This window comes from Schistocerca serialis, chromosome 1 (assembly GCF_023864345.2).
Source record: "Schistocerca serialis cubense isolate TAMUIC-IGC-003099 chromosome 1, iqSchSeri2.2, whole genome shotgun sequence".
Classification (NCBI taxonomy): domain Eukaryota; kingdom Metazoa; phylum Arthropoda; class Insecta; order Orthoptera; family Acrididae; genus Schistocerca; species Schistocerca serialis.
In genome coordinates this window covers 358,240,499-358,263,137 of record NC_064638.1, presented here as the reverse complement: position 1 = coordinate 358,263,137, position 22,639 = coordinate 358,240,499, and the positions used below count along the sequence as shown (strand labels likewise).

At 38.1% G+C, this 22,639-nt stretch overlaps 1 protein-coding gene across 2 annotated transcripts in view; it reads right to left on the bottom strand.

Annotated features, from left to right (window-relative positions):
* LOC126470247 (A-kinase anchor protein 10, mitochondrial) overlaps nucleotides 1-22,237 on the bottom strand; it is a 120,982-nt gene extending 98,745 nt beyond the window's left edge. For both annotated transcript variants that reach the window (XM_050097962.1, XM_050097970.1), the window contains exons 1-3: nucleotides 22,027-22,237; nucleotides 21,687-21,842; nucleotides 20,566-21,493 (exon numbers count right to left, since the gene is read on the bottom strand). In XM_050097962.1, coding sequence (XP_049953919.1) covers nucleotides 20,566-21,493; nucleotides 21,687-21,842; nucleotides 22,027-22,051 — 1,109 coding nt within the window. In that variant the 5' untranslated portion in view covers nucleotides 22,052-22,237. The remainder of the gene's footprint in view (nucleotides 1-20,565; nucleotides 21,494-21,686; nucleotides 21,843-22,026) is intronic.
* Nucleotides 22,238-22,639: the final 402 nt, after the last annotated feature.

The window sequence follows — 22,639 nt, the reverse complement described above, 5'->3', positions numbered from 1 at the left end:
ACAAGTTCACACAGAGATGAAAGGTTTAGATAAAACTTCAAGTCACAATATCTTTTCTCCGTGATCCAATCTTGATTATATAAAGCTACATTCCAGTTACCTGTGGAAACCCCACAAAAATATGTCAAGTAGTTTTTGAGATTAGCGTGTTAAAACATGAAGACAGACACTACTGTCTTACAGTTTCATTATTAGTATAGATGAATTTCTCAAGTTGAGTTTTTCCTCATTTGCTTGCAGTCAGCCAGCATGTCCGAAGTCTATGCAAGTAGAGTCTTGATTATTCAAATAATTACCAATTACACAAGGTTAAAGTCGATTTGGAATAACAACAATATGGAAAGGATGGATTACTACTCACCACATAGAAGTGCTGTTGATTGAGGACAGGCATAATGTAAAGGACTGCTAAAATATGTAGCTTTCAGACAAAGTCCTTTTCATGCAACCCAGTGCCTCCTCTATGTGCTGAGTAGTAATCCATCCTTCCATACTGTAGTTAATCCTTTCATGGGTAATGGGAAGATATCTTCCCACATACTATAATATCCTCCAGGGTACAAAGGACTTAACATTCCCACATCTAGCTGTTGCTGCCATCTGTGGACTAGAATTAGAAACATGTGAAAATTCCCGCCGCTGCCAGCAGTCACTATGGCAACAACAGATGGTGTACTATATGTCTGTTGTGCTCCATCTGGTGGCAAGTAGACGTCGTTTTGATGTAATTTCATGATTATTGCTTGTGTATCTGCAGACAATGGCATTTGTAAGTAACTCCACAATACTTATTCGATATTTTAATGCATGAAAGAAATTTGCTAGTAAATTCTAACACATCAAAAATATGTTGTAAACATGTGGTAAAATTTGCTCCCACGGCCCAAGTTGGTCATATGTCTGGCACTATTTCAAACTTTTTGTGTAGATGATATGTTTACTGATGTGTTAATAGGCATATTCACTTAGCTTAGGTATTTCTCATTGCAGAATAATTTTACCAGAGAGGAAGATGTGCTGGAATACCTCTTTTCACTTCCTGAGACTGAGTCAGTTTCCGACAATGTTTCAACTGATGAGGAAAGTAAAATACTGAGCATCCACCCACAATTTCCTCCAACTTTTCTACAACAAGTGCCTTCAGTAGGAAACAATGTTTCATTCCCACAGTCAAAAAAAATTCCAGCTTTGAGTGATAGTCATGAGAGTGCTGAAACTGCTTGGGATGAAACACTGCCTCAGTGTTTCAGTGTTTAGACATAGCTTCTGTTAGAGAAAGCTTAGCATTGCTAAAGAAAGCATTCTCTAAAATGAATTGTCCATATGAGTATTTTCTTGAGATCTTCAATAAAATATCATTCAGAATACTGTCTAACAAACAAACTTGTATGGATCCCAACGGCGACACAATTTTCAACTGAGCTCAAACACCTGTAAGAAGGAAGATCTGGGTGGACACGACAGACTTTGAAATAAAAGCATTTATTGGGCTGCTTATCATTATGAGCATCCACAAATTGCCACATTTATCAAATTACTGGAGTTCAGATACCCTTCTGCAAGCTGCATCAGCGTCGAAAGTGATGATTATAAAACAGTTCAAAAGAATTTTAGAAAACCATCATCTGAACTATAATACGAAGGCAGTGGGGAAGGGTGCTCATGGATATCAAACTATATAAAGTGAGATCCCTGACTGATGCCCTAAATGGTCATTTCTTAGAGGCATATAATCATTCAGGCAGATTATCTGTTGATGAAGCAATGATACCCTTCAAGGAAAGATCGAGCATAAAAAAAAATATATGCCCATGAAGTCTATAAAAAGGGGGTACAAGGCCTGGTGCCTGGGGCTGATGCTAAGACAAGCTATCTGCTGAACTTCGAGATCTATTGTGGAAAAGGGGAAGACAATATTGTCAATATTCCTCTTGGTGAAAGGATTGTACTTGAATTGTGTTCATCTTTGAAAAACAGTAAATGTAGTGTTGCATTTGACAACTATTTGAGAACGATATGAAGCCAGACAGCGATTGCTAAAATGGTGGCGCAGAATTTTTTATTTTCTGGTTGATGCTGCCATTGTGAATGTGTTTATAATGGATGCACCAGTCACAGGAAATGTAGAGCAGCTAACATTCCGTTTACAGGTGGCAAGAGAACTACTATCAGGATTCTCATAAAGGAAACAACGTCCAGCTGTATTCATTTAAAAAAAAAAAGCAGACAGCATTGGTGTTCCTGATGAACTCAGACCTTTCAAATGAGAGTGAACGTCTGCCAAAGAAAATTGTGAAGTATAGATGTTGTTGTATGTGCAGTACAGGAAAAGAATTAAAAAGAATGAGAAAAATATGCTCAAATTGTAATGTTGCTTTCTGTGTAGATCCATGTTTCAGACTGCTGCATAACGTCCAGCAATTGAATTTTTGTTAATATTTTGTGAGTAAAAGATAATCTAGCAATGATGTAAATTTTTTTAATTTTGTTTTGCAGTGTCAATTATTTACAATAAAAAATTCCTAAAAATTTTATAGTATCATCTCGCGGTCTGAGAGAAGCCATCTTCTCACATAAATTTTTAATATAATGGGTGCCTAAAATTTTTTGTTTTTGCACAGTATGACATAGTGGTTCATAGCAAGTCACTGAACTACAAACTGTCACCTGTAACAAGCTCAGAAAAATGTGCCCACGAGAGGGTTAATCCATCCTGGACTTTAAATTGTTTGAAATTAGCAATTTGTTTTACCTTATACTGACCCAATATGTGTGTTACAGTTTACATCTCAATCACTGTTGCTTCACGATATTTGTACAATCTGACCGATGATCATTGTGAAGAAAGAAAATTAGTACTGACAGTAGCATGTCTTTAGTTTTAACAAGTGTTAATTTACGGTGTTTTAAATATCTAAGGGTAGACCTTTTATCATTTTTTGAAGAAAAAGTAAGACCAGATGTTTTATGTACTTGTGACCACTGGCTGATTGAAACAGAAGGTGACAACTACAGTTGAATTGAATATTTGGATATCGTACTGAATAATTACAACCCATGGTGGTGAGTGCGGTATGCCAATAGAAATCTTAGGCTAAAGGAAACTGATTTAAAAACTTTTGTACAGACATGGATCTTGCACTGGTTGCACTATTGATAAGAAATTTTGATCCCATTGTTATCTCTGAGCACATTCACCAGTCGATAACTTTGAAAACTTAGAACCGTATAGAACTGTATAGATGGAGAACTGTTTATCTTTCCTTATACACCTTAAGTCTCACATTGTATTGTGTAGTGATTACAGTGCATATACTGGTGGTGGAAGTACTAAAGAGATGGTATTTATAAGCTTAACAAACAGCCATGGGCTGTTTGTAGCAAACCACCTCCCAACAAGGAGTGACACCTGTATAGACACTTATCACCAACCTCAATACTTGAGCATGTAATATCACTGTATGCCCTAGTTGAACTATTGAGAGCAGATCACAGTGTGCAGTAATCGAACTCAGTGTGAAGAGCAAGAGAGGCATATGACACTCCAGTTACACATCCAGTAAAAGATTTATCAGAGAAGAGAGACTAAATGATCTGAAAGCAGCACTATCTGGTGCAAACTGGCAGAAGAAAATAGCAGAAATAGGGGTCAGTGACTCACTTCAATGTCTGTTACAAACCTTAAGAACAAATTTTGATTACATGTTCCAATAACTCCATGGACAATCCCGTATGCACATCACAAGGTAGGGAAGAACTATTGAGGAGAAGATATGGTCTGCACCTGAACTACATGAATTTGTTGTTTATTATTTGGAGACCATATGAAGAGTTGTAGAACTTCCAATTGCAGATCTACTGTATGTTACATGAACTGTAATTACTTACAAGTCACGAGAATTTACAGAGAGTGAGAGGATGGTCCAAAAAAGAAATGCAATGACAGATTTATTATGGAGGCTCATAATCCATATAAAGCAACTTGGTATCTGATAAATGAGCACAGGAAGAAACCTACCTCCACCAGAAATTCCTGCAGTACTTTGTTATAATAGTGAAAAATACCATGTTTAAGCCTCAGACCCAAATTTAGATCCTACAGATCATAAAAAATAGGCTTTTGGACTATTACACATTGGAAATAAGTACATCCTAACAACATCATAAAAACAGTGATTTCAAACAAGCGTTGAGAGAGTGCAGATATCTATGGCATGTTCTGCACAGTCCTATAGAAAATTATGCTGGAGCTTGCTTAACCTCTACTCACAGTAATCAACAAATATTTTATCCTTCGCTGTCTTCCCAGTATTTTTGAAAATGGAACAGACAGAACTAGTCTATAAAAAAGGTTACCATGTGAAGTGTTCAGTTTCAGAACAAATTCAATAATTTCCCTTTTGGCTTAAGTTACAGTGTCTGTAAAGAAATACCAGATTAAAGTTGCTCTGAAAAAACTATTCCACAACACACACTGTGATGTTCATAAAGGAAAATTGACAATTACAGCAATAATGGACTTAATTAACACGGAAGGCAGGGCTTTGAAGACACTGACACTGTGAACCCAGCAAAGCATTTTACTGCACCTCATTTGACATACTGCTTAGTAAGCTGAAGTGTTATGTAATTGAAAATGTTGTTATAACAACTCTCCAATCTTATCTTGAAAACCGAAGACAGGTATATCAGTCCATGGAGCAATCTCTCAAAAACAAAACTTAGAGCATGATGTATACCATGAATCTGATATAGAACCTCATCTGTTCCTTATCACTGTCAATGACAAAGTTTGTAATAACAACATGTTATGGTTTGCTGAAGATGGTTCAAATGGCTCTGAGCACTATGGGACTCAACTGCTGAGATCATTAGTCCCCTAGAACTTAGAACTAGTTAAACCTAACTAACCTAAGGACATCACACACATCCATGCCCTAGGCAGGATTCGAACCTGCGACCGTAGCGGTTTCACGGTTCCAGACTGCAGCGCCAGAACCGCGCGGCCACTTCGGCCGGCGTTTGCTGAAGACCCCATACTCTTTGCCAAAGGAAAAACTGCTGCACAACAAATTCTAACAATAGACGTGTTCTTTGAAAACATCGCAGAGTGATTCATCAAAAATAAAATGGAAAGAGATTTAGAACAAACATCATCACCTTATGTGCAGCCCCAGTAGCACTGGAGGCCAGGATTGTGTGTCAGCTAAAATTTGCAGTGCCACCCATCTGGTTTGACTTGTGACAAACAAGTGTTGTGTGACATCATGGTGGCATGGTGTATTTCAAATAAATTGTGTTTGCAGAGGGCATGTTGGAGTATGCAATGGTTCTCTCTAGGGTGGGATGTTTATGTTTCTAATTCAATTGAGGGTGATGCAGTTTGTACGCTGAAAGTATTTGTGGCAATTTGTTAGTTAATTATTTTGATGTTGGCAGTTATAGGCAATAGAATTGTTTTCATGATTGGAATTATTAGTGTGGTGTGTTACTTGTGATTGCAGACTGAAAAAGTTTCATTTTTTCTTAGTTACAGGTATGACAACGAAGTTCACAAGTAGATCACTGCATGCATGGAAACATTCGATTCCACCCATCTGCTTTGACCCGTGATGTAATGGTGGTGATGTGTGTGACATCACAACGGCACAGAGTCTGAGTTGGTTGTGTTTGTAGATGCCATGTTGTTGTATTTAATGGTGCCCTTTGGTGGTGGATGTGGATGTGCCGAGTTTAACGTGTGGTATTGGATTCATTTGAGTTTTGGTTGTCATCATGCTAATGTGGTTTTGAGTTTAAGTAGTTGGTGTGGTAACTTGAGTGTGAGAGTGTTTTCAGTGAGTTATGGTTTTTTTAATGTGTTTGGCATTTTTGTTCGGTCTGATTAGTTTGGCTCTTGTTGTGCAAAAAAAATCTTTTTTATTGCTTTTTGGTTGGGTATGGATATGACAGTGAAGTTAACGAGTCAATCATTACATTCTGAGATGTGTGATCATATGATGCCTGTCATGCAGTTTCTGTAGAGGTTCGGACTTATTGCTGAATATGTTATGCATCGTATTTATGGAAACGACGTGGGTTGTTTTGGTCTTATTCTATAGTAATTGTGATGTTTTGTGTGTTGTATATTTAGGCAGGTCGGTTGTGTTTTAATTGATGCAGTGAATATGGGGTATTTGGGTTTTCGAGTTGTTGGCATTTTGGTTCCACTTTTCAGGGCTGTAGGTGTTGATTTTTTGGTATCGGTAGCTGCGGTTGAGCTATATGTGTCAAGGGAAATGTCCGATTTCTGTGGTTTTGTTGGTGTAGGGGAATGCTGTAATTTAATTTTTTTTATATTATTTACTTTGCGATGGTGAATATTTAGCTTGTCCCTGCCCTAAACCCCCAATTTTCCGTGGTTGCCCCATTAGTTTCAATTTATTTTTGGAGTAAGCTGTTAGTGTATCATTTTTATTTTTGTTCACATTTGATGGCGTGTATATGTAATGACATCACTGTCGTCACTTTGTATACACTAGACGTAGCAATTTCTGCCATACCTGAGCTGTTATGGGCCAAAACAAACGGGTTGGAATCGGACGCTTCTGTAATGCCTACAGAATGACATGTTGAGCACGATTAAATTCCTACAGTTGTTTGGACTAACTGCAGATTATGTAAAGTGTCCCATTTGTGGAGAAGGTATGAGATAGAGCAAACTGCTGCACTACCACTATACGCAGAGAGAGAGAGAGAGAGAGAGAGAGAGAGAGAGAGAGAGAGAGAGAGAGAGAGAGAGAGAGAGAGTTTCGTGTACTTCAAAATTGGTATTAATGCAATTTTTATGGATTTTAACAACTAATTATGTTGGACAGTGACCGATAGTTATCAATGCTGGTACTGCGAATGACAAAGCAAGGAGAGACTACAGCTATAATTTTTGCCAAGGGCATGCAACTCTACTGCATGGTTAAATGGTGATGTCATCATCTCGGGTAAAATTCTCTGGAGGTAAAATAGTCCCCTATTAGTGTTTCCAAGGAGGGACTACTAGGAAGGACGTGGTCATCTGAAGAAACAAAACTGGCGTTCTATAGATCGGAGTGTGGAATGTTAAGATTATTTAACTGGGCAGGTGAATACAAAAATTTAAAAAGGGTAATGGATCTACATTTACACCTACATCTATATTATGCAAACCATCATGAAGTGCGTGACAGAGGATATATCTCATTGTACGAGATATTAGGGTTTGTTCCTGTTCCATTCACATATGGTGCATGGGAAGAAAGATTGTCTGAATGCCTTTGTGCATGCTGTAATTATTTTAACCTTGTCCTCACGATGCCTATGTGACCAATATGAAAGGGGTTGTAGTATAATGACTGAATCATCATTTAAAGTCGGTTCTTGAAACTTTATTAATAAGCTTTCTCAAGACAGTTGGCACCTAGCTTCAAGAGTCTGCTATATCAGTTTTTTCAGCATCTCGGTAACACTATCCCATGGGTCAAGCAAACTTGTGACCATTCGTGCTGCCCTTCTAAGTATACATTCAGTATCCCCCGTTAGCCCTATTTGATATGGGTCCTATACACTAGAGCAATGTTCTAGATTGGGTCACACAAGTGATTTGTAAGCAATCTCCTTTTTAGATTGATTGCCCTTCCCCAATACTATACAAGTAAACCAGAGTCTACCACCTGATTTACTCACCACTGAGCTGATGTGATCATTACATTTCATATTCTTACAAAGTGTTACGACCAGGTATTTGTATGAGTTGACCGATTCCAACTGTGACACACTAATGTTATAGTCATAGAATACTACAGTTTTTCATTTTGTGAAGTGCACAATTTTACATTCTGAACAATTAAAGCAAGTTGCCAATCTTTGCACCACTTTGGAATCTTATCAAGATCCAACTGAATATTTTTGCAGCCTCGTTTACGGAGTTCTTCATTACAGATAAGTGTGTCATCTGCAAACAGTCTGAGGTTGCTATTAATATTATCTGCATGACAACATGAACAGCAATGCTCCCAACACACATCCCTGGGGCACGTGTGAAGTTACTTCTACACATGGTGATGATTCTAAATCCAGGATAACAGGCTGTGTCCATCCTACTGAGAGGTCATCAGTCCAGTCGCAAATTTTACTTGACACCCCCATATGGCCGTACTTTTGACAGTAATCATATGTGTGGTACTGAGTGAAATGTTTTTCAAAAATCAAGAAATACTGCATCTACCTGACTGCCTTGATCCAAAGCTTTTAGTATGTCATGTGAGAAGAGTACAATTTGAGCTTCGCATGACTGATGTTTTCGGAATCCATGCTGATCGGCATTGAGTAGATCCAAGATAACTCGTTATGTTTGAGCTCACAATATGGTCCAAGATTCTACTACAAATCGATGTCAAAGATACTGGACAATAATTTTGTTGATCACTTCTACTATCTGATTGGGAGTCCAACAGTCCTTGGATCTTTGTTCAATTTTAATGATTTTAGCTGTTTCTCAGCACCACTAACACTGACACTGATTTCCCTCAACTTTTCAGTGGTACTAGGATTAAACTGGGACAATTTTGCTGGGTTTTTCTTTGTAAAGGGGTCATTCCATGTCAATTCAACCAATTTGAGAAAATGTTCCAGCTGATAGTCTCAGATTTGGCTGAAATTTAGCACACCAATGCTACCAAGTGTGGAACACTCATGTACAAAATTTTAAGTTTCCCTGCTTATTAGTTCCAGAAATATGACTTGTGAAAGAAGGTGGCGTGACCCGGAAATTGCAACCCGCATCTGGCAATCTATCTTCAGACCCAACTTCAGGTCTTAATAACTTTGGAACACTGCTAAAAAATGAAGAATATTCTGATAATTTACATGACAGTGATGAAGAGTATCAGCCACCTACAACCACTGTGGATGAGCAATTAAATACTACAGTGACTGCTCTTGGTTTGTCTCCCATGAAGACACACAAAGTTGGGAAAAGAGACAGGCCCAGCTATGGTAGAAGAAAACTACAAGAAGCTCAAATGGAATTAAAACACAAAATAGCTGACACACTAATGATGGAAGAGGAAGAACTATTTGCTCCAAAGGAACAGAAATCATGCCAGAAATGCTCTGATTTGGACAAAATTGTGCACGATTTGAAAGAAAAATGTGCCATATCCACATGCCAGAAATAGTAGCTATTCTCACCCTTGCACCTTCCAGCTGGTCTATTGACTACACTGCAAAGGAATTCAATGTTTCTACATATATGGTAAAGCAAGCTAGGAAAATAAATGCAACCCAAGGAGTGCTTCCACAACTTCAGAAGGCTCAGGGTAAGCAATTGAGTACAGAAATAAAGGTGCTAGTGTCGGAGTTTTATGAAAATAATGACTACAGCCGAATAATGCCTGGAAAAAAAGACTATGTAACGATGAAAATGGGAAATGTACACGTACAGATGCAACATATCAGAACTATATGTAGAATTCAAGGAAAAGTATCCCAATACCATAGTAGGTTTATCATCTTTTTTCAATCTTCGGCCAAAATGGTTTGTGCCTGTAAGTGCAAGGGGCACACACAATGTTTGTGTATGTGAAACCCATCAAAATGCTCAGCTGATGTTTGCTGCTACAAAGGATTCTGGTTTGGATTACAAAGATGCAATGAAGCTGCTAGTGTGTGACATCAGTTCCTACCAGCGCATGATACACAGGTGTGAAAAGTGTCCTGGTAAGGCAAATCTTGCAGAAAACACGAATAACAAACTGTATGGTGAACTCCTTATGGATGACGATGAAATTGTTTCTTATAAACAATGGACACACATGGACCGCACAAGTCTTGAAACAAAGCAAAGTACAGTGGAAAGTTTTGTTGAAATGTGTTGTCAAAAAATGGACAAACTGACACACACAGCTTCACAGCAACAGCACAATCGGCTTATCTTGGGTTTTGTAAGGATAATTTGAAACAAGATGAAATTATAGTAATACTAGACTTTTCTGAAAATTATGCATTTATAGTTCAAGATGCCATCCAGGGATATCATTGGGACAACAGTCAAGCAACTCTCCAGCCATCTGCGATTTACTATGGAGGTGAATCAGGTGATGTGTCGGTCATGAACCTGTGCGTTTTTAGTGGCTGTTTAATTCATGACGCCATTGCAGTTCATGCCAACATTCGCACTGTCATGGCATATGTGAAAAACAACCTGCCTCACATACATTTTGCGAAATACTTCAGTGATGGGGCAGCTAGTCAGTACAAAAAGTGTAAAAATCTCAAAAATTTATGCATGCATTAGCATGCTTTTCAGATTCACGCAGAATGGAATTTTTTCGCAACAAGTCATGGTAAAAATGTATGTGATGGTATTGGTGCTGCCATAAAGTGCATGGCATCACGAGCTAGTCTGCATCACCCTACAGAAGGTCACATTCTAACACCTCTTGAATTATTTTCCTGGGTACAGAAAAATATCTCTGGCATACAATCATTCTGTTTCGAAAGATGAGGTGAAATCAGTCTGAGAGTTGCTAAAAAGCAGACTAGAACACGTTAAAACTGTTGCAGGCACAAGGAGCCATCACCACTTCCCTCCAGTGGACTCTGACAATGTGCAGATGAGCAGACTGTCCGGTTATATCTATTGGTTCATGCACAACATGTGTCTTCACAGTGTGTCTGACTCAGGATTCAGAAGCAAAAGCAGCAACATCAACCAGGTTGCTATGTTACTGCTGTTTATGATGACAAATGGTACTTAGGATGTGTCACAGAGTGCTGTGAAGCAGAAGGTGATGTATCTGTGAACTTCATGGCACCAGCAAGATCATTTCATTGGCCACGTTTCGCAAACAGGTGTTGGATTCCTTTTGAACATATTCTTATGACACTTCCAGTTCCTACCACAGTGTCAGGAAGACAGTACAATTTGCCACTCAATGTACAGAGTACAGTAGCTAAAGTGTGGGAGAACTTCTGTTCGGAGCACAATCTACTGGTTTTTAGCAGTTAAGGTGCAGTAAACATTAATGATAGGTTGTGTTAACTTGTCTATATGTTGTTGCTTAGTGATTAAACAGTTGTGGGAGAGGATAAGAAGAGGCAGAACAGTTTACGATATGTTTTTACAAAATTGTGTTTTGGAACAATGGCCACATCACCAAATACATCTGTCAACTTCCATTGTACACAAATGTCTTGCAATAACATGCTGAAATTTTGAGATATATATCATTATGGTCTCCTTATGCAGTGTGTGAAATTTGGCTTGGATACCACTTGTCCCTTTTGTGCTACCACACTTCGAAAATCCATGTTTTTCAGGCAATTTTTCAAATTTTTGTATTTTCGTGTGCATGTAACTCAGTTTTTGTGACTGATATGGGCATGATGAGTTCTGTGTGTGTTTCGGCCACATTAAGCTTACCACAAAAAAATTTATACCCTTTTTGAGTGAATTATATTTGGCATAGAGGGCACCTACAATATGTACCTTTTAACGTATTACTTTTTTTAATCACATTTTGTAATTTTTTATTTTCCCTCAGAAATATGTTGTTGGTGTTTTGATTCATGGACTGTGTTCTCTAAATGGATGTTACTGGGTTGTAAAAATTTCACTGGACTGTGTGGAGTAGTTCCAAAGTTATTAAGACCTGAAGTTGGGTCTGAAGATAGATTGCCAGATGCGGGTCACGCCACCTTCTTTCACAAGTCATAATTCTGGAACTAATTGGCAGGGGAAACTAATACTTTGTACACGAGTGTTCCACACATGGTAGAATTAGTGTACTGAATTTCAGTCAAATCTGAGACTATGATCTGGAGCCCCTGGTTGAACTGACATGGAATGACCCAACGGAATATCTGAAAACAGAGTTAAGCATTTCAGCTTTTGCTCTGCTACCCTCAATTTCAGTTCCTGTCCCATTCACTAGGGACTGGCCACTAACTTTGGTGTCACTAACAGGTTTTGAAAAACAACCAGAATTTCTTTGGGTTTTGTGAAAGATCATCTGACAATATTCTACTATGGTTGTCACTGAAGGCTTCACACATTGATCTCTTGACAGCCAAACATGTTTAATTCAGCATCTGCCTACCTATAGCCCTACACTTTGTTTTATACCTATTATGCAATAATCTCTATTTCTTTAGAAGTGTCTTTACAGTGACTGTATACCATGGAGGGTCCCTCCCATTATGAACTGATTTTCTGTGTACATATCTATCCAGTGCATAGTCAATTATTCTTTTAAACTTGAGCCATATTTCCTCCACATGCTTCTGCCCTGTGCTAATAGTTTCAAGTTCCTCACTCAGATATGGCACTACTGATTTTTAATCTAGTTTACTGAACATATATATCTTTCTGCTTGTTTTGGTTGTTCTTTGTACTTTGGTAATCACTGTTGCCTCAGGGTCACTGCTATCAGTTTCAGTGTGGACATCCCCAAAGAGATTACATCTATTTGTAGCTATTTGTTTCAATGCATATCCATCATGAGTGGGGTTTCGAGCTACCAGTTCTAGGTAGTTTTCAGAGAAGGCAATTAATCATGTCTCACAGTAACAGTAACAAAACTGTAATTTTTCAAATTGATTGTTGGATGATTAAAGTCAACATCTATGATTATAGTATGATCGAGGAACTTAAGTACAACTGAAATGAGGTTCTCTCTAAAGTTTTCAATTACCTCAGGAGGTAAGTCTGGAGAGCGACTGAAGGATCCAATTACCATTTTATGCCAACCCCTCATACTGAGTCTTGGCCATACAATCTCACATGCACTTTCTATTTCTATTTCAGTGGATTTAAGTTTCTTGTCTACTGCAATAAATACACAACCTCCATTTCCTCCATTACCCTATCTTTCTGACATGCAATTAAATTTTCCCCAAAATTTCACTGCTCTCATTTTCAGGTTTCAACCAGCTTTCTGTACCGAATAGTATGTGAGCTACACTGCCCCTCAGGAGCACTTAGAACTCTGAAACACTGCTGTGAACGCTTCAGCAGTTAACATCTAGGATTTTAATATTCTTGCCTGGGTCAGGCATTTCTTTCAATCTTACACTGATACTTCTGAGTTTCCTACAACCACCATCATATTGATTGGATGGAGTGTGATCTAATCTAAAAAAAAAAAAAAAAAAATACCCTGTCTGCACCCCACACCCAGTCAACTAGGATAGGTTGAAGTTAAATATAGTGGGACACAGTGAAGTTCGGTGGCAGGAGGAACATGACTTCTGGTCAGATAAATGAAGAGTTCTAAATACAAATGCATGTAAGACTAATCGAGTAGATATAATAATTAATAATCTAGGTAAGCCATTATGAACAACATAGCGAATGCATTACCATAGCTATGACAGAAACGAAGCCCGCATCCACTACAGTGATACAAGTTTATATGGCAACTAGCTCTGCAGACGATGAAGAGATTGAGAAAATGTATGATTAGATAAAGGAAATTATTCAAGTAGTTAAGGGAGAGAAGAACCTGACTGTGACGGGAGAGTGGAATTCAGTGGTAGAAAAAGGAAGAGAAGAAAAATTAGTATATGAATATGGGCTGGGGGAACGGAATGAAAGAGGAAGCTGCCTGGTAGAATCTTGCAGAGAACATAATTTAATCATAGCTAATAGTTTGTTTGCGAATTATCAAGGAAGGCGTACAAGATCTGTTCAAAAATTCTGGAACATTCACAATTTTTGCGCCAATGGTGTGTTGGTGCGAAATACAGGTGGCATCCCTGCACATGCCTGTTTTTAATGTGTAACTGCTGAAAATTTCATTGTTGTATATCTGTTAGTTATTGTTCAGTGCTGTACTGAGTAGAGTGTTGTGTCACACAGTTTGCGAATTTTGAGATGGCAGAGTTAGAGGAGCAACTCCATCTGCATTAAATTTTGAGTGTAATTCAAGAAAATATTTACAGGGAAACACCAAATGATGCAGGGAGCCTACTTTAATGGTTATTTAAGCCATACACAATGTTACCAATGGTTCACAAGGTTTAAAAATTGTTGGACAGAAGATAAAGATTGCCCTCATTCAGGATGCCCTTCAACGTCTACCGAAGATGCTCACGCCAGGAATTCATGCCACAAGGACAAACTGTTAATCGATGGTACTATCAGGATGTGTTAAGATGCCTGCGAGAAAATGTGAGAAGAAAATGGCAAATCATTGCTCTTGCATCACGATAACACCCGCACATTCATCCCTGTTGGTGCACGACTATTGAACAAAAAATGAAATCACTGTGCTGCCTCATCCTCCATACTCTCCCGACAAGTTCCAGAGGACCTTTTTTTTTTTATTTCCAAAGTTGAAAACCCCACTAAAAGGATGAAGATTTACAATGATACATAAGATAAAAGAAAATTCGCAGACAGCACTTCACACAGTCCAGAAGAAGCAGACCAAGACTGCTTCCAGAAGTGGAAACGGCATTGCGAGCGGTGTACCAATTGTGAAGGAGAGTATTTCAAAGGAGACCACACACAATAAGTAACAGGTAAGCATAGAAAAATTTTGAGGACAAAGTTTTGGAATTTTTTGAACAGGCGTTGTAAATGTGGAAGAGACCTGGAGACACTAGAATGTCTCAGACTGATTAGATAACAGTAAGACAGAGATTTCGGAACCAGAATTTAAATTGTAAGACATTTCCAGGAGCAGATGTGAACTCTGACCACAATTTATTGGTTATGAACTGTAGACTAAACCTGAAGAAACTTCAAAACAGTGACAAATGAAGGAGATGGGATCTGGATAAGTTGAAAGAACCAGAGGTTGTTGAGAGTTTCAGTGGGAGCATTAGGGAACAACTGATGAGAACGGGGGAAAGGAATACTGTGGAAGACAAATGGGTAGCTTTGAGAGATGAAATACTGAAGGCAGCTGAGGATCAAATAGGTAACGACAAGGTCTTGTAGAAATCCTTGGGTGACACAGGAGTTACTGAAATTAACTGATGGAAGGAGAAAATATAAAAATGCGGCAAATAAAGCAGGCAAAAGGGAATACAAATGCCTAAATAATTAGATTGACAGGAAATGCAAAATGGCTAACCAGGAATGGCTATAGGACAAATGTAAGAATGTAGAAGCTTATATCATTAGGGGAAAGATAGATACTGCCTAATTAAATTAAAGAGGTCTTTGGAGAAAAGAGAAGCAGTGCCATGATTATCAAGAGCTCAAATGGAAAACCAGTCCTAAGCAAAGAAGGGAAAGCCGATAGGTGGAAGGAGAATATAGACGTCTTTACAAGGGAGGCAAACTTCCAGGCAGTGTTATAGAAATGGATGAGGACATAGATGATGATGAAATCGGAGATGTGACACTGTGAGAAGAATTTGACACAGCACTGAAAGATGTAAGTCAAAACAAGGTCCCAGAGGTAGACAACATTCCGTCAGTCCTACTAATAGCCTTGGGAGTGACCACCATGACAAAAGTCTTCCATCTGGTGTGCAAGGTGTACGAGATGGGCAAAATACCCTCACAGATTTCAAGAAAAATATAATCATTCCAATTCCAAAGAAAGATGGTGCTGACAAACGTGAATATTACCGAACTATCACTTTAATAAGTCATGGTTGCAAAAGACTAACACAAATTCTTTACAGAAAAATGTAGAAACTGGTAGAAGCCGACCTCAGGGAAGATCAGTTTGGATTCCAGAGATATATAGAAGCACATGAGGAAGTACTGACTCTAGAAAATAGATTATGAAAAGGCAAACCTATGTTTACAGTATTTGCAGACTTACGGAAAGCTTTTGACAATGTGATTGGAATACTCTTTTTAAAATTCTGAAGGTAACAGGGTTAAAATATAGGGAGCAAAAGGTTATTTACATATTGTACAGAAATCAGAAGGTAATTATAAGAATAGCAGTATATGAAACAGAAACAGTGGTTGAAAAGAGAGTTAAGACACAATTGTAGCGTATCCCCGAAGTTATTCAGTCCGCACATTAAGCATGCAGTACAGGAAATCAAATAAAAATTTAGGATGGGAATTAAAGTCCAGGGAGAACAAATAAAAAACTTTGAGGTCTGCCAATATCATCTCTCGAGGCTCTCCCAAGGCTATCACATAGGTCTGATGGAATGTCGTCTACCCCTGGGGGCTTGTTCTGACTTAGGTCTTTTGGTACTCTGTCACAGTCTTCTCACAATGTCGTGTCTCAGATATCATCATCATCATCATCATCACCGTCATCTCTGGCCTCTGCCTGCAAGTATGTCTCCATTCCACCTTTCCATTCTTAGCTTAGGACTGTTTCTCCATTTGAGCTCTTGATATTCATACCACTGCTTCTCTTTTCTCCAAAGACCTCTTTAATTTTCCTGTAGGCAGTATCTATCTATCCCCTAATGATATAAGCTTCTAAATTCTTACGTTAGTCCTATATAGCCATTCCTGGTTAGCCATTTTGCATTTCCTGCCAATCTCATTTTTTTAGATGTTTGTATTCCCTTTTGCCTGCTTTATTTGCCGCAATTTTATATTTTCTCCATCCATCAATTAATTTCAGTATCTCCTGAGTCACCCAGGGATTTTTACCCGGCCTTGTTGTTTAAGTTATTCTATCTTCACCTGCCTTCATTATTTCATCTCTCAAAGTTACCCATTCATTTTCCACAGTATTCTTTTCCCTCGTTCTAGTCAATCATTCGCTAATGCTCTCTCTGAAACTCTCAACAACCTCTGGTTCTTTCAACATCCAGGTCCCAATTTTAATTTTTTATCTTTTTGCAATTTCTTTGGTTTTAATCTACAATTAGTAACCAATAAATTGTGATCAAAGAGTCCACATCTACCCCTAGAAATGTCTTACAATTTAAAATCTGGTTCCAAAATCTCTGTATTGCTATTATATAGTCAATCTGAAACCTTTCGTTGTCTCCAGGTTTCTTCCACACCACCTTTGATGATTCCTACACCAAATGTTAACGATGGTAATATTATGCTCTGTGCAAAATTCCACCAGGCAGCTTCCTCTTTCATTCCTTTCTCAGAGTACATATTCACCTACTATTTTTCCTTCTATTCCTTTTCCTATGGTTGAATTCCAGTCCCCCATCACATTAAGTTTTCATCTCCCTCAACTATCTGAATAATTCCTTTTATCTGATCATATATTTCTTCAACCTCTTCATCATCTGCAGGGCCAGTTGGGACAAACTTTTACTACTGTGGTGGATGTGGGCTTTGTGTCTACCTTGGCTACGATGATATGTTCACTCTGCTGTTCATGATAGCTTACTCGAGTTCCTGTATTTTTTTTTTTTTTTTTTTTTTAACCTACTCCATTAGTCTTATTTAACTTTTGAATTTATAATACTGAATTCATATGACCAAAATACCTGTTCCTGCTTCCACCAAATTTCACCAATTCTCACTATATAATCAACTTCAACCCATTCATTTCCCTTTTTAAAATTTCTAACCTACCTACCCAATTAACATCCCACACTCCAATCCGTAGAATGACAGTTTTGTTTCCTCCCGAGTAGTCCCCATCCGGAGATCTCAGTGGGGTACTATATTAACTCCAGAATATTTTACCAAAGAGAATGCCATCATCATTTAACCATACAGTAGGCTGCGGCCCTCGGGAAACATTATGGCTGTAGTTTTCCTTTGCTTTCAGCAGTTCGCAGTATCAGCATAGCAAGGTCATTTTAGTTGATGTTACAATGCCAAATCGGTCAATCATGCACCTGAAATTAAGTGTTTTTTATTTCTGTCTGTTTGCATGTGTAATACAATGTCACAATCACCACACTGTATAAGCTCAAAATTGGGGTGCCCACTATGTTGATAGTATTTACTGGTCACAGATAACTGGTGGCACTGCAATCTCCAGTTATACCCAGGATAAAATTGAGGCTCTGAAACTGCTGGACTTCATGATTGACAGCAAACTGTCAACGAATGAGCACACCGTGTATGTGTTCTCAAAGTTCTCCCATGTGATATACCTTCTGAAAAGACTAAAGGGTGTAGTAGCTGACAAGTTTGTTATAATGAGACACAATGCAGGCTGCAATGAAACTTCTATGCTAAAAAAAAGGGGGAAAAAAATAAGCTGTGAGGTTCATCACATCAAGAGAAAGACTGGATCACTACAGACTATAATCATCTGGTTAGCAATAATGTTAACTTGCAGTTAGTGTGCATTTTGATGCGTCATCAACGTATAAGAAAACCATAAGGAATACATAACAGAAAACACACCCACAACAAGAGAAACATGGGTTTACCAAGAGACGAGGATAATCCCAAAAGTAAGGTCTCCCTTTTTTCTTTTCTTTTTTTGTAAGTACATAGACCTGTTTATTTCTACAATGGTTTACATCAGTTTACAGCTTGAACATTTAGCTATTTTTTGACATAATCACCATTTCTGTTGATGCATTTTTGTAGATGCTGTGGCAGTTTTTGTATGCCCATGTCATACCAGCTCGCTGCCATGCTGTTCAGAAACTTATGAACCTCTTCTTTCACCTCATCGGAGCTGAATCACTTTCCGGCCAAATGTTCTTTTAACCAAGGGAACAGGTGATCGTTACTGGGTGCCAAGTCAGGACTATAGGTTGAGTGGGTGATTATGTTCCACTGAAACTGTAGCAGGAGAGCAACGATTTGCCGAGTGATGTGTGGGCGAGTGTTGTCATGGAGAATGTGTACGCCCTTGCTCAACATTCCTCTTCTCCGGTTCTGAATTGTCCGTTTGAGTTTTTTCAGAGTCTCACAGTACCTGTCAGCATTAATTGTGGTCAAAATGATTCAGCTCCGATGACAAGGTAAAAGAAGAGGTTCATAACTTTCTGAACAGCATGGCAGCGAGCTGGTATGACATGGGCATACAAAAACTGCCACAGCATCTACAAAAATGCATCAGCAGAAATGGCGATTATGTCAAAAAATAGCTAAATGTTCAAGCTGTAAACTGATGTAAACCATTATAGAAATATACTGGTCTATGGGAAATACGGAAGCGTCCGATCCCACCCATCTGCTTTGACCCATGACGTCACAAATATGGCAGAAACAAAAACAAACACTTTCCACTAGAAGCCTAATGACACTAACGGGACAAGCGCGGGAAATGGGGTGTTTTGGGTGGGGGGGCAACTAAATATAAACAAATTTAGACGCCTTGCGTAGCTACAACGTGTAAGTGAAGACAGCCATGCATGAATACCCACCCACCTCCCCAGGGGTCGTAACCCCTGCAACCCATAGAAGATAAAGATGCTTCAGTAGCTGATTAGTGTTTTTTGTCTTTTTTAAAAAAAAAATCTCACGGGATAGAACGAACAGATCAGAAAGATAAATATAATAAACTAAAACAGAAATTCGAGGAAACAGATAATTAAAATAAGTAATAAGTGTTTTTAAATTTAAAAAAATAATCTCACGAGATAGAACGAACAGATCAGAAAAGTAAATAAAATAAGATAAAACAGAACTGGAGACAGCCACACTCAAACCAAACTCCGTGCCATCATGACGTCACACACGACAACACCCTTACATCACGGGTAAAAGCCGACGCATGGGATAGGACGCTTCTGTCGACCCGGTCTATGTACTTACAAAAAAAATGGGAGACCTTACTTTTGGGATTACCCTCGTATAAACACATGGCAGTTTTCCAATAGTTGTTCTAAAACGTTCAACACAGTGCCTCAAGAAATACATCATCTGCTGCCAGGATTAATCAGAAGGAAAATTGTACACAACTCGAAAGAGCACCCATTACATTCTGTTGGAGAATTTTTCAATCGTGATTCAAGTGATTGGACAAATTGATATTGTTTTTCCATCTGTTTTATTTCCTCTTGTTGCAAGTAATTTTCTTTATACGTGATACAATGAAGAATGTTATTTTTACTCAGTAAAAGGATGCAGATCTAGTAACTATGTAATAAATGATTGTTTCATATTTTGATAGTACCACAATACGAAACAATCACACTTTTCATTCGGGGCTATCAAGAATTTTGTTGTAATAATTTGAGAAAACCACAGGAGGTAAAATAAACCCAGATGACTATGTGGGACGATGACTGACTGATTCTCTCCAAGGTCTTCCGACCTGATGATTTCTCATGGAATTCGATGTGACCCCCTTGTAACAAACTTAACACCGGTTAAATTGTCAGAAGTTCAGTTCTGCTCTAGCCATAAAGCTACTATTCAAGAATTAAGACATCATAAAAATTAAACATCATGCTAAAAAAAATATTAAAAATGTATAAATGAATCCACATTAATGGCACAGTCCATGTATTATGCCTCTTTTGCACAACTCACCACCACCATGGCCAGAACAATGAGATAGAGTGCGGTGGTATGGACTGCAGAAGTACAATACTATTCTGATACAATCAGAGAAACTAAATTATCAATAATTATTTCCTGTATTTTATAGCAATATACAGTTAACTTTCATTCAAAATCAGAACTTTTTTAAAAATAATTATCTACCAAGAATGTTAATCTTGGCAAGAAATACTTACTCTCTTTCCATTATGTGAAAGACGAGGTCTTGGCATTCATTAAAACAATCAATTCCTACCATTCCACCTTCTCTACAAATTGCAGAAATCATTCTATTCCTTATTTCCTCTGGAATTCGAATACGGTAACGGGCATTGTGAGTAAAATACTTCCTAAATATTCTAACTGCATCATGCAAAGTTGCTTCAATGAGTTTTACAGCACGTGTTGGTGATGCTGCTTGATGAATTGGACTGACAGCTCCACTTGCCCATCTTGCCACTGTTCCACTACTTGATTCTTTTTTGCTTTCGTAGCCATCACCAATAGTCTGTAGCTGGTAAGTATTTATCCTACTGCCAGCATCAATGTCTGGGGTAACACAATTTGTTTTATTTTCAGAACTATTCGAAATATCACTGACATCTGAACAGGTCTCACCACAGTCCTTTAAATCTGATGGTACATTTTTGTTCGATGCTCCACTTGCACAACCAAACATATGTGAATGAGCATCATAATATGTAGTGTGTGAAGCAGTTGATAAAGTACTACTAACTATCAAAGAGTGAGTGCTACCCTTTGGTGCAGTGTTCGCACTCTCACTATTTTCAACACAATCCACAGACAAGCTGCTATATGCTGTTTGTAGTGAAACAACATTACGTTCCTCGTGGTGTGGCGATTCTTTGCTGCTGGAACACTCGGCCTCCAACATTTCCCGTGTCACCTGCACGTCAGGTGTGTCAGTTGAACATCTAATCTCGGCGGATGATGCTGCACGAAAACTTTCTGCATCAAGCCAAAATTTGATGAGTGCAACATATCCTCTTGCTTCCAAATACTGAATAAAATATCCCAGGGCACCTTTATCAGCCAAGACTTCTGCTAGAGTTTTAGATAAGCGTGAATGGGAGTTATTGCCTTTTGTTCTCTGGTCCGACTCGCCTGAAAAAATTACAAATATCAATTATATTAATAAGCAAGTAACAAGAAACATTGCATATTTCATATTGTCATCTCTAATTGTTGTGCAATGATTACACCAGCTGAAAGGTCTATTTTCACAAAACAGTACCTGCATTAAAAGTGCGTTAAAATACAGTACGTTACACAACGAAGAAGTACATAGGCCACAAACCTAAATCGCCAATTGTCAGTTCACTTTCGCTATAACATGACAAAGGCCCAGAATGCAAAACATCATTTGATACATCTCCATTGTATATGGATGGGTTTGGTGCATCGGTCGTCCTCGACGGAGAATTTGCGTTGGAATGACTGGCATCCTTCATCCCTACGAAATATATTGTTAAATACATTTTACAGTTCAGGGATTGTCAGCAATATTACAACAAAAAGTTCAAAATATAAAATTATTCTATTCGCTTGCAAGTGTAAACATTGATCATAAATATCCGAAATACTTATAAATATTAGTCTTTTTTTTATAAATTTAAAGTCGTACTGTTATGACAAACCATTTTTCTTCCAAAACTGCAGCATTTTTCATCTTATTAATTTAACATTGACAACAGTGATGACGGTGTTAATTTCCTTTATTGCAATGTAATGAACACATCGCTCTAACGTATGTTCAAACCGTCCCATGATTATCACGCGCGTTTACATTCCCGTTGACAGCTAAATCAAGTGGCAAATAACACACATCAAAACACCGGATATGTTTAATTCAGCATTCCGAGTGCAGAATCGATATAAGAGATCGATAGATTCAAACAAACATTTGTAATTCTATTTGTTGATTTGCCATCTATACATTCTGCTTATGTTCAGCTGTGTAATTTTCGTAAAACAGCCACAGCCTGCAACAAATTAAACCCTTCCACATATAACGCTTTATTTTATTTTTTATTTTACCTTTTCCCATAAATAATGAACCCATTAAGAGAGTTTTTAAAGGATAAGTAAGACCATTAAACCTAAAGTTTTCAGTTATTTCCTAAATGTGTAAATTTAAAACATCAGTATTTATACGCCAGTGATTTATAACAGCTGTCAGACAGTTAAGCTGGGTTCACACACGCATCTAATATGGCGCCACAGCTTGTGGCATCGTGAGCTACTGTTCAC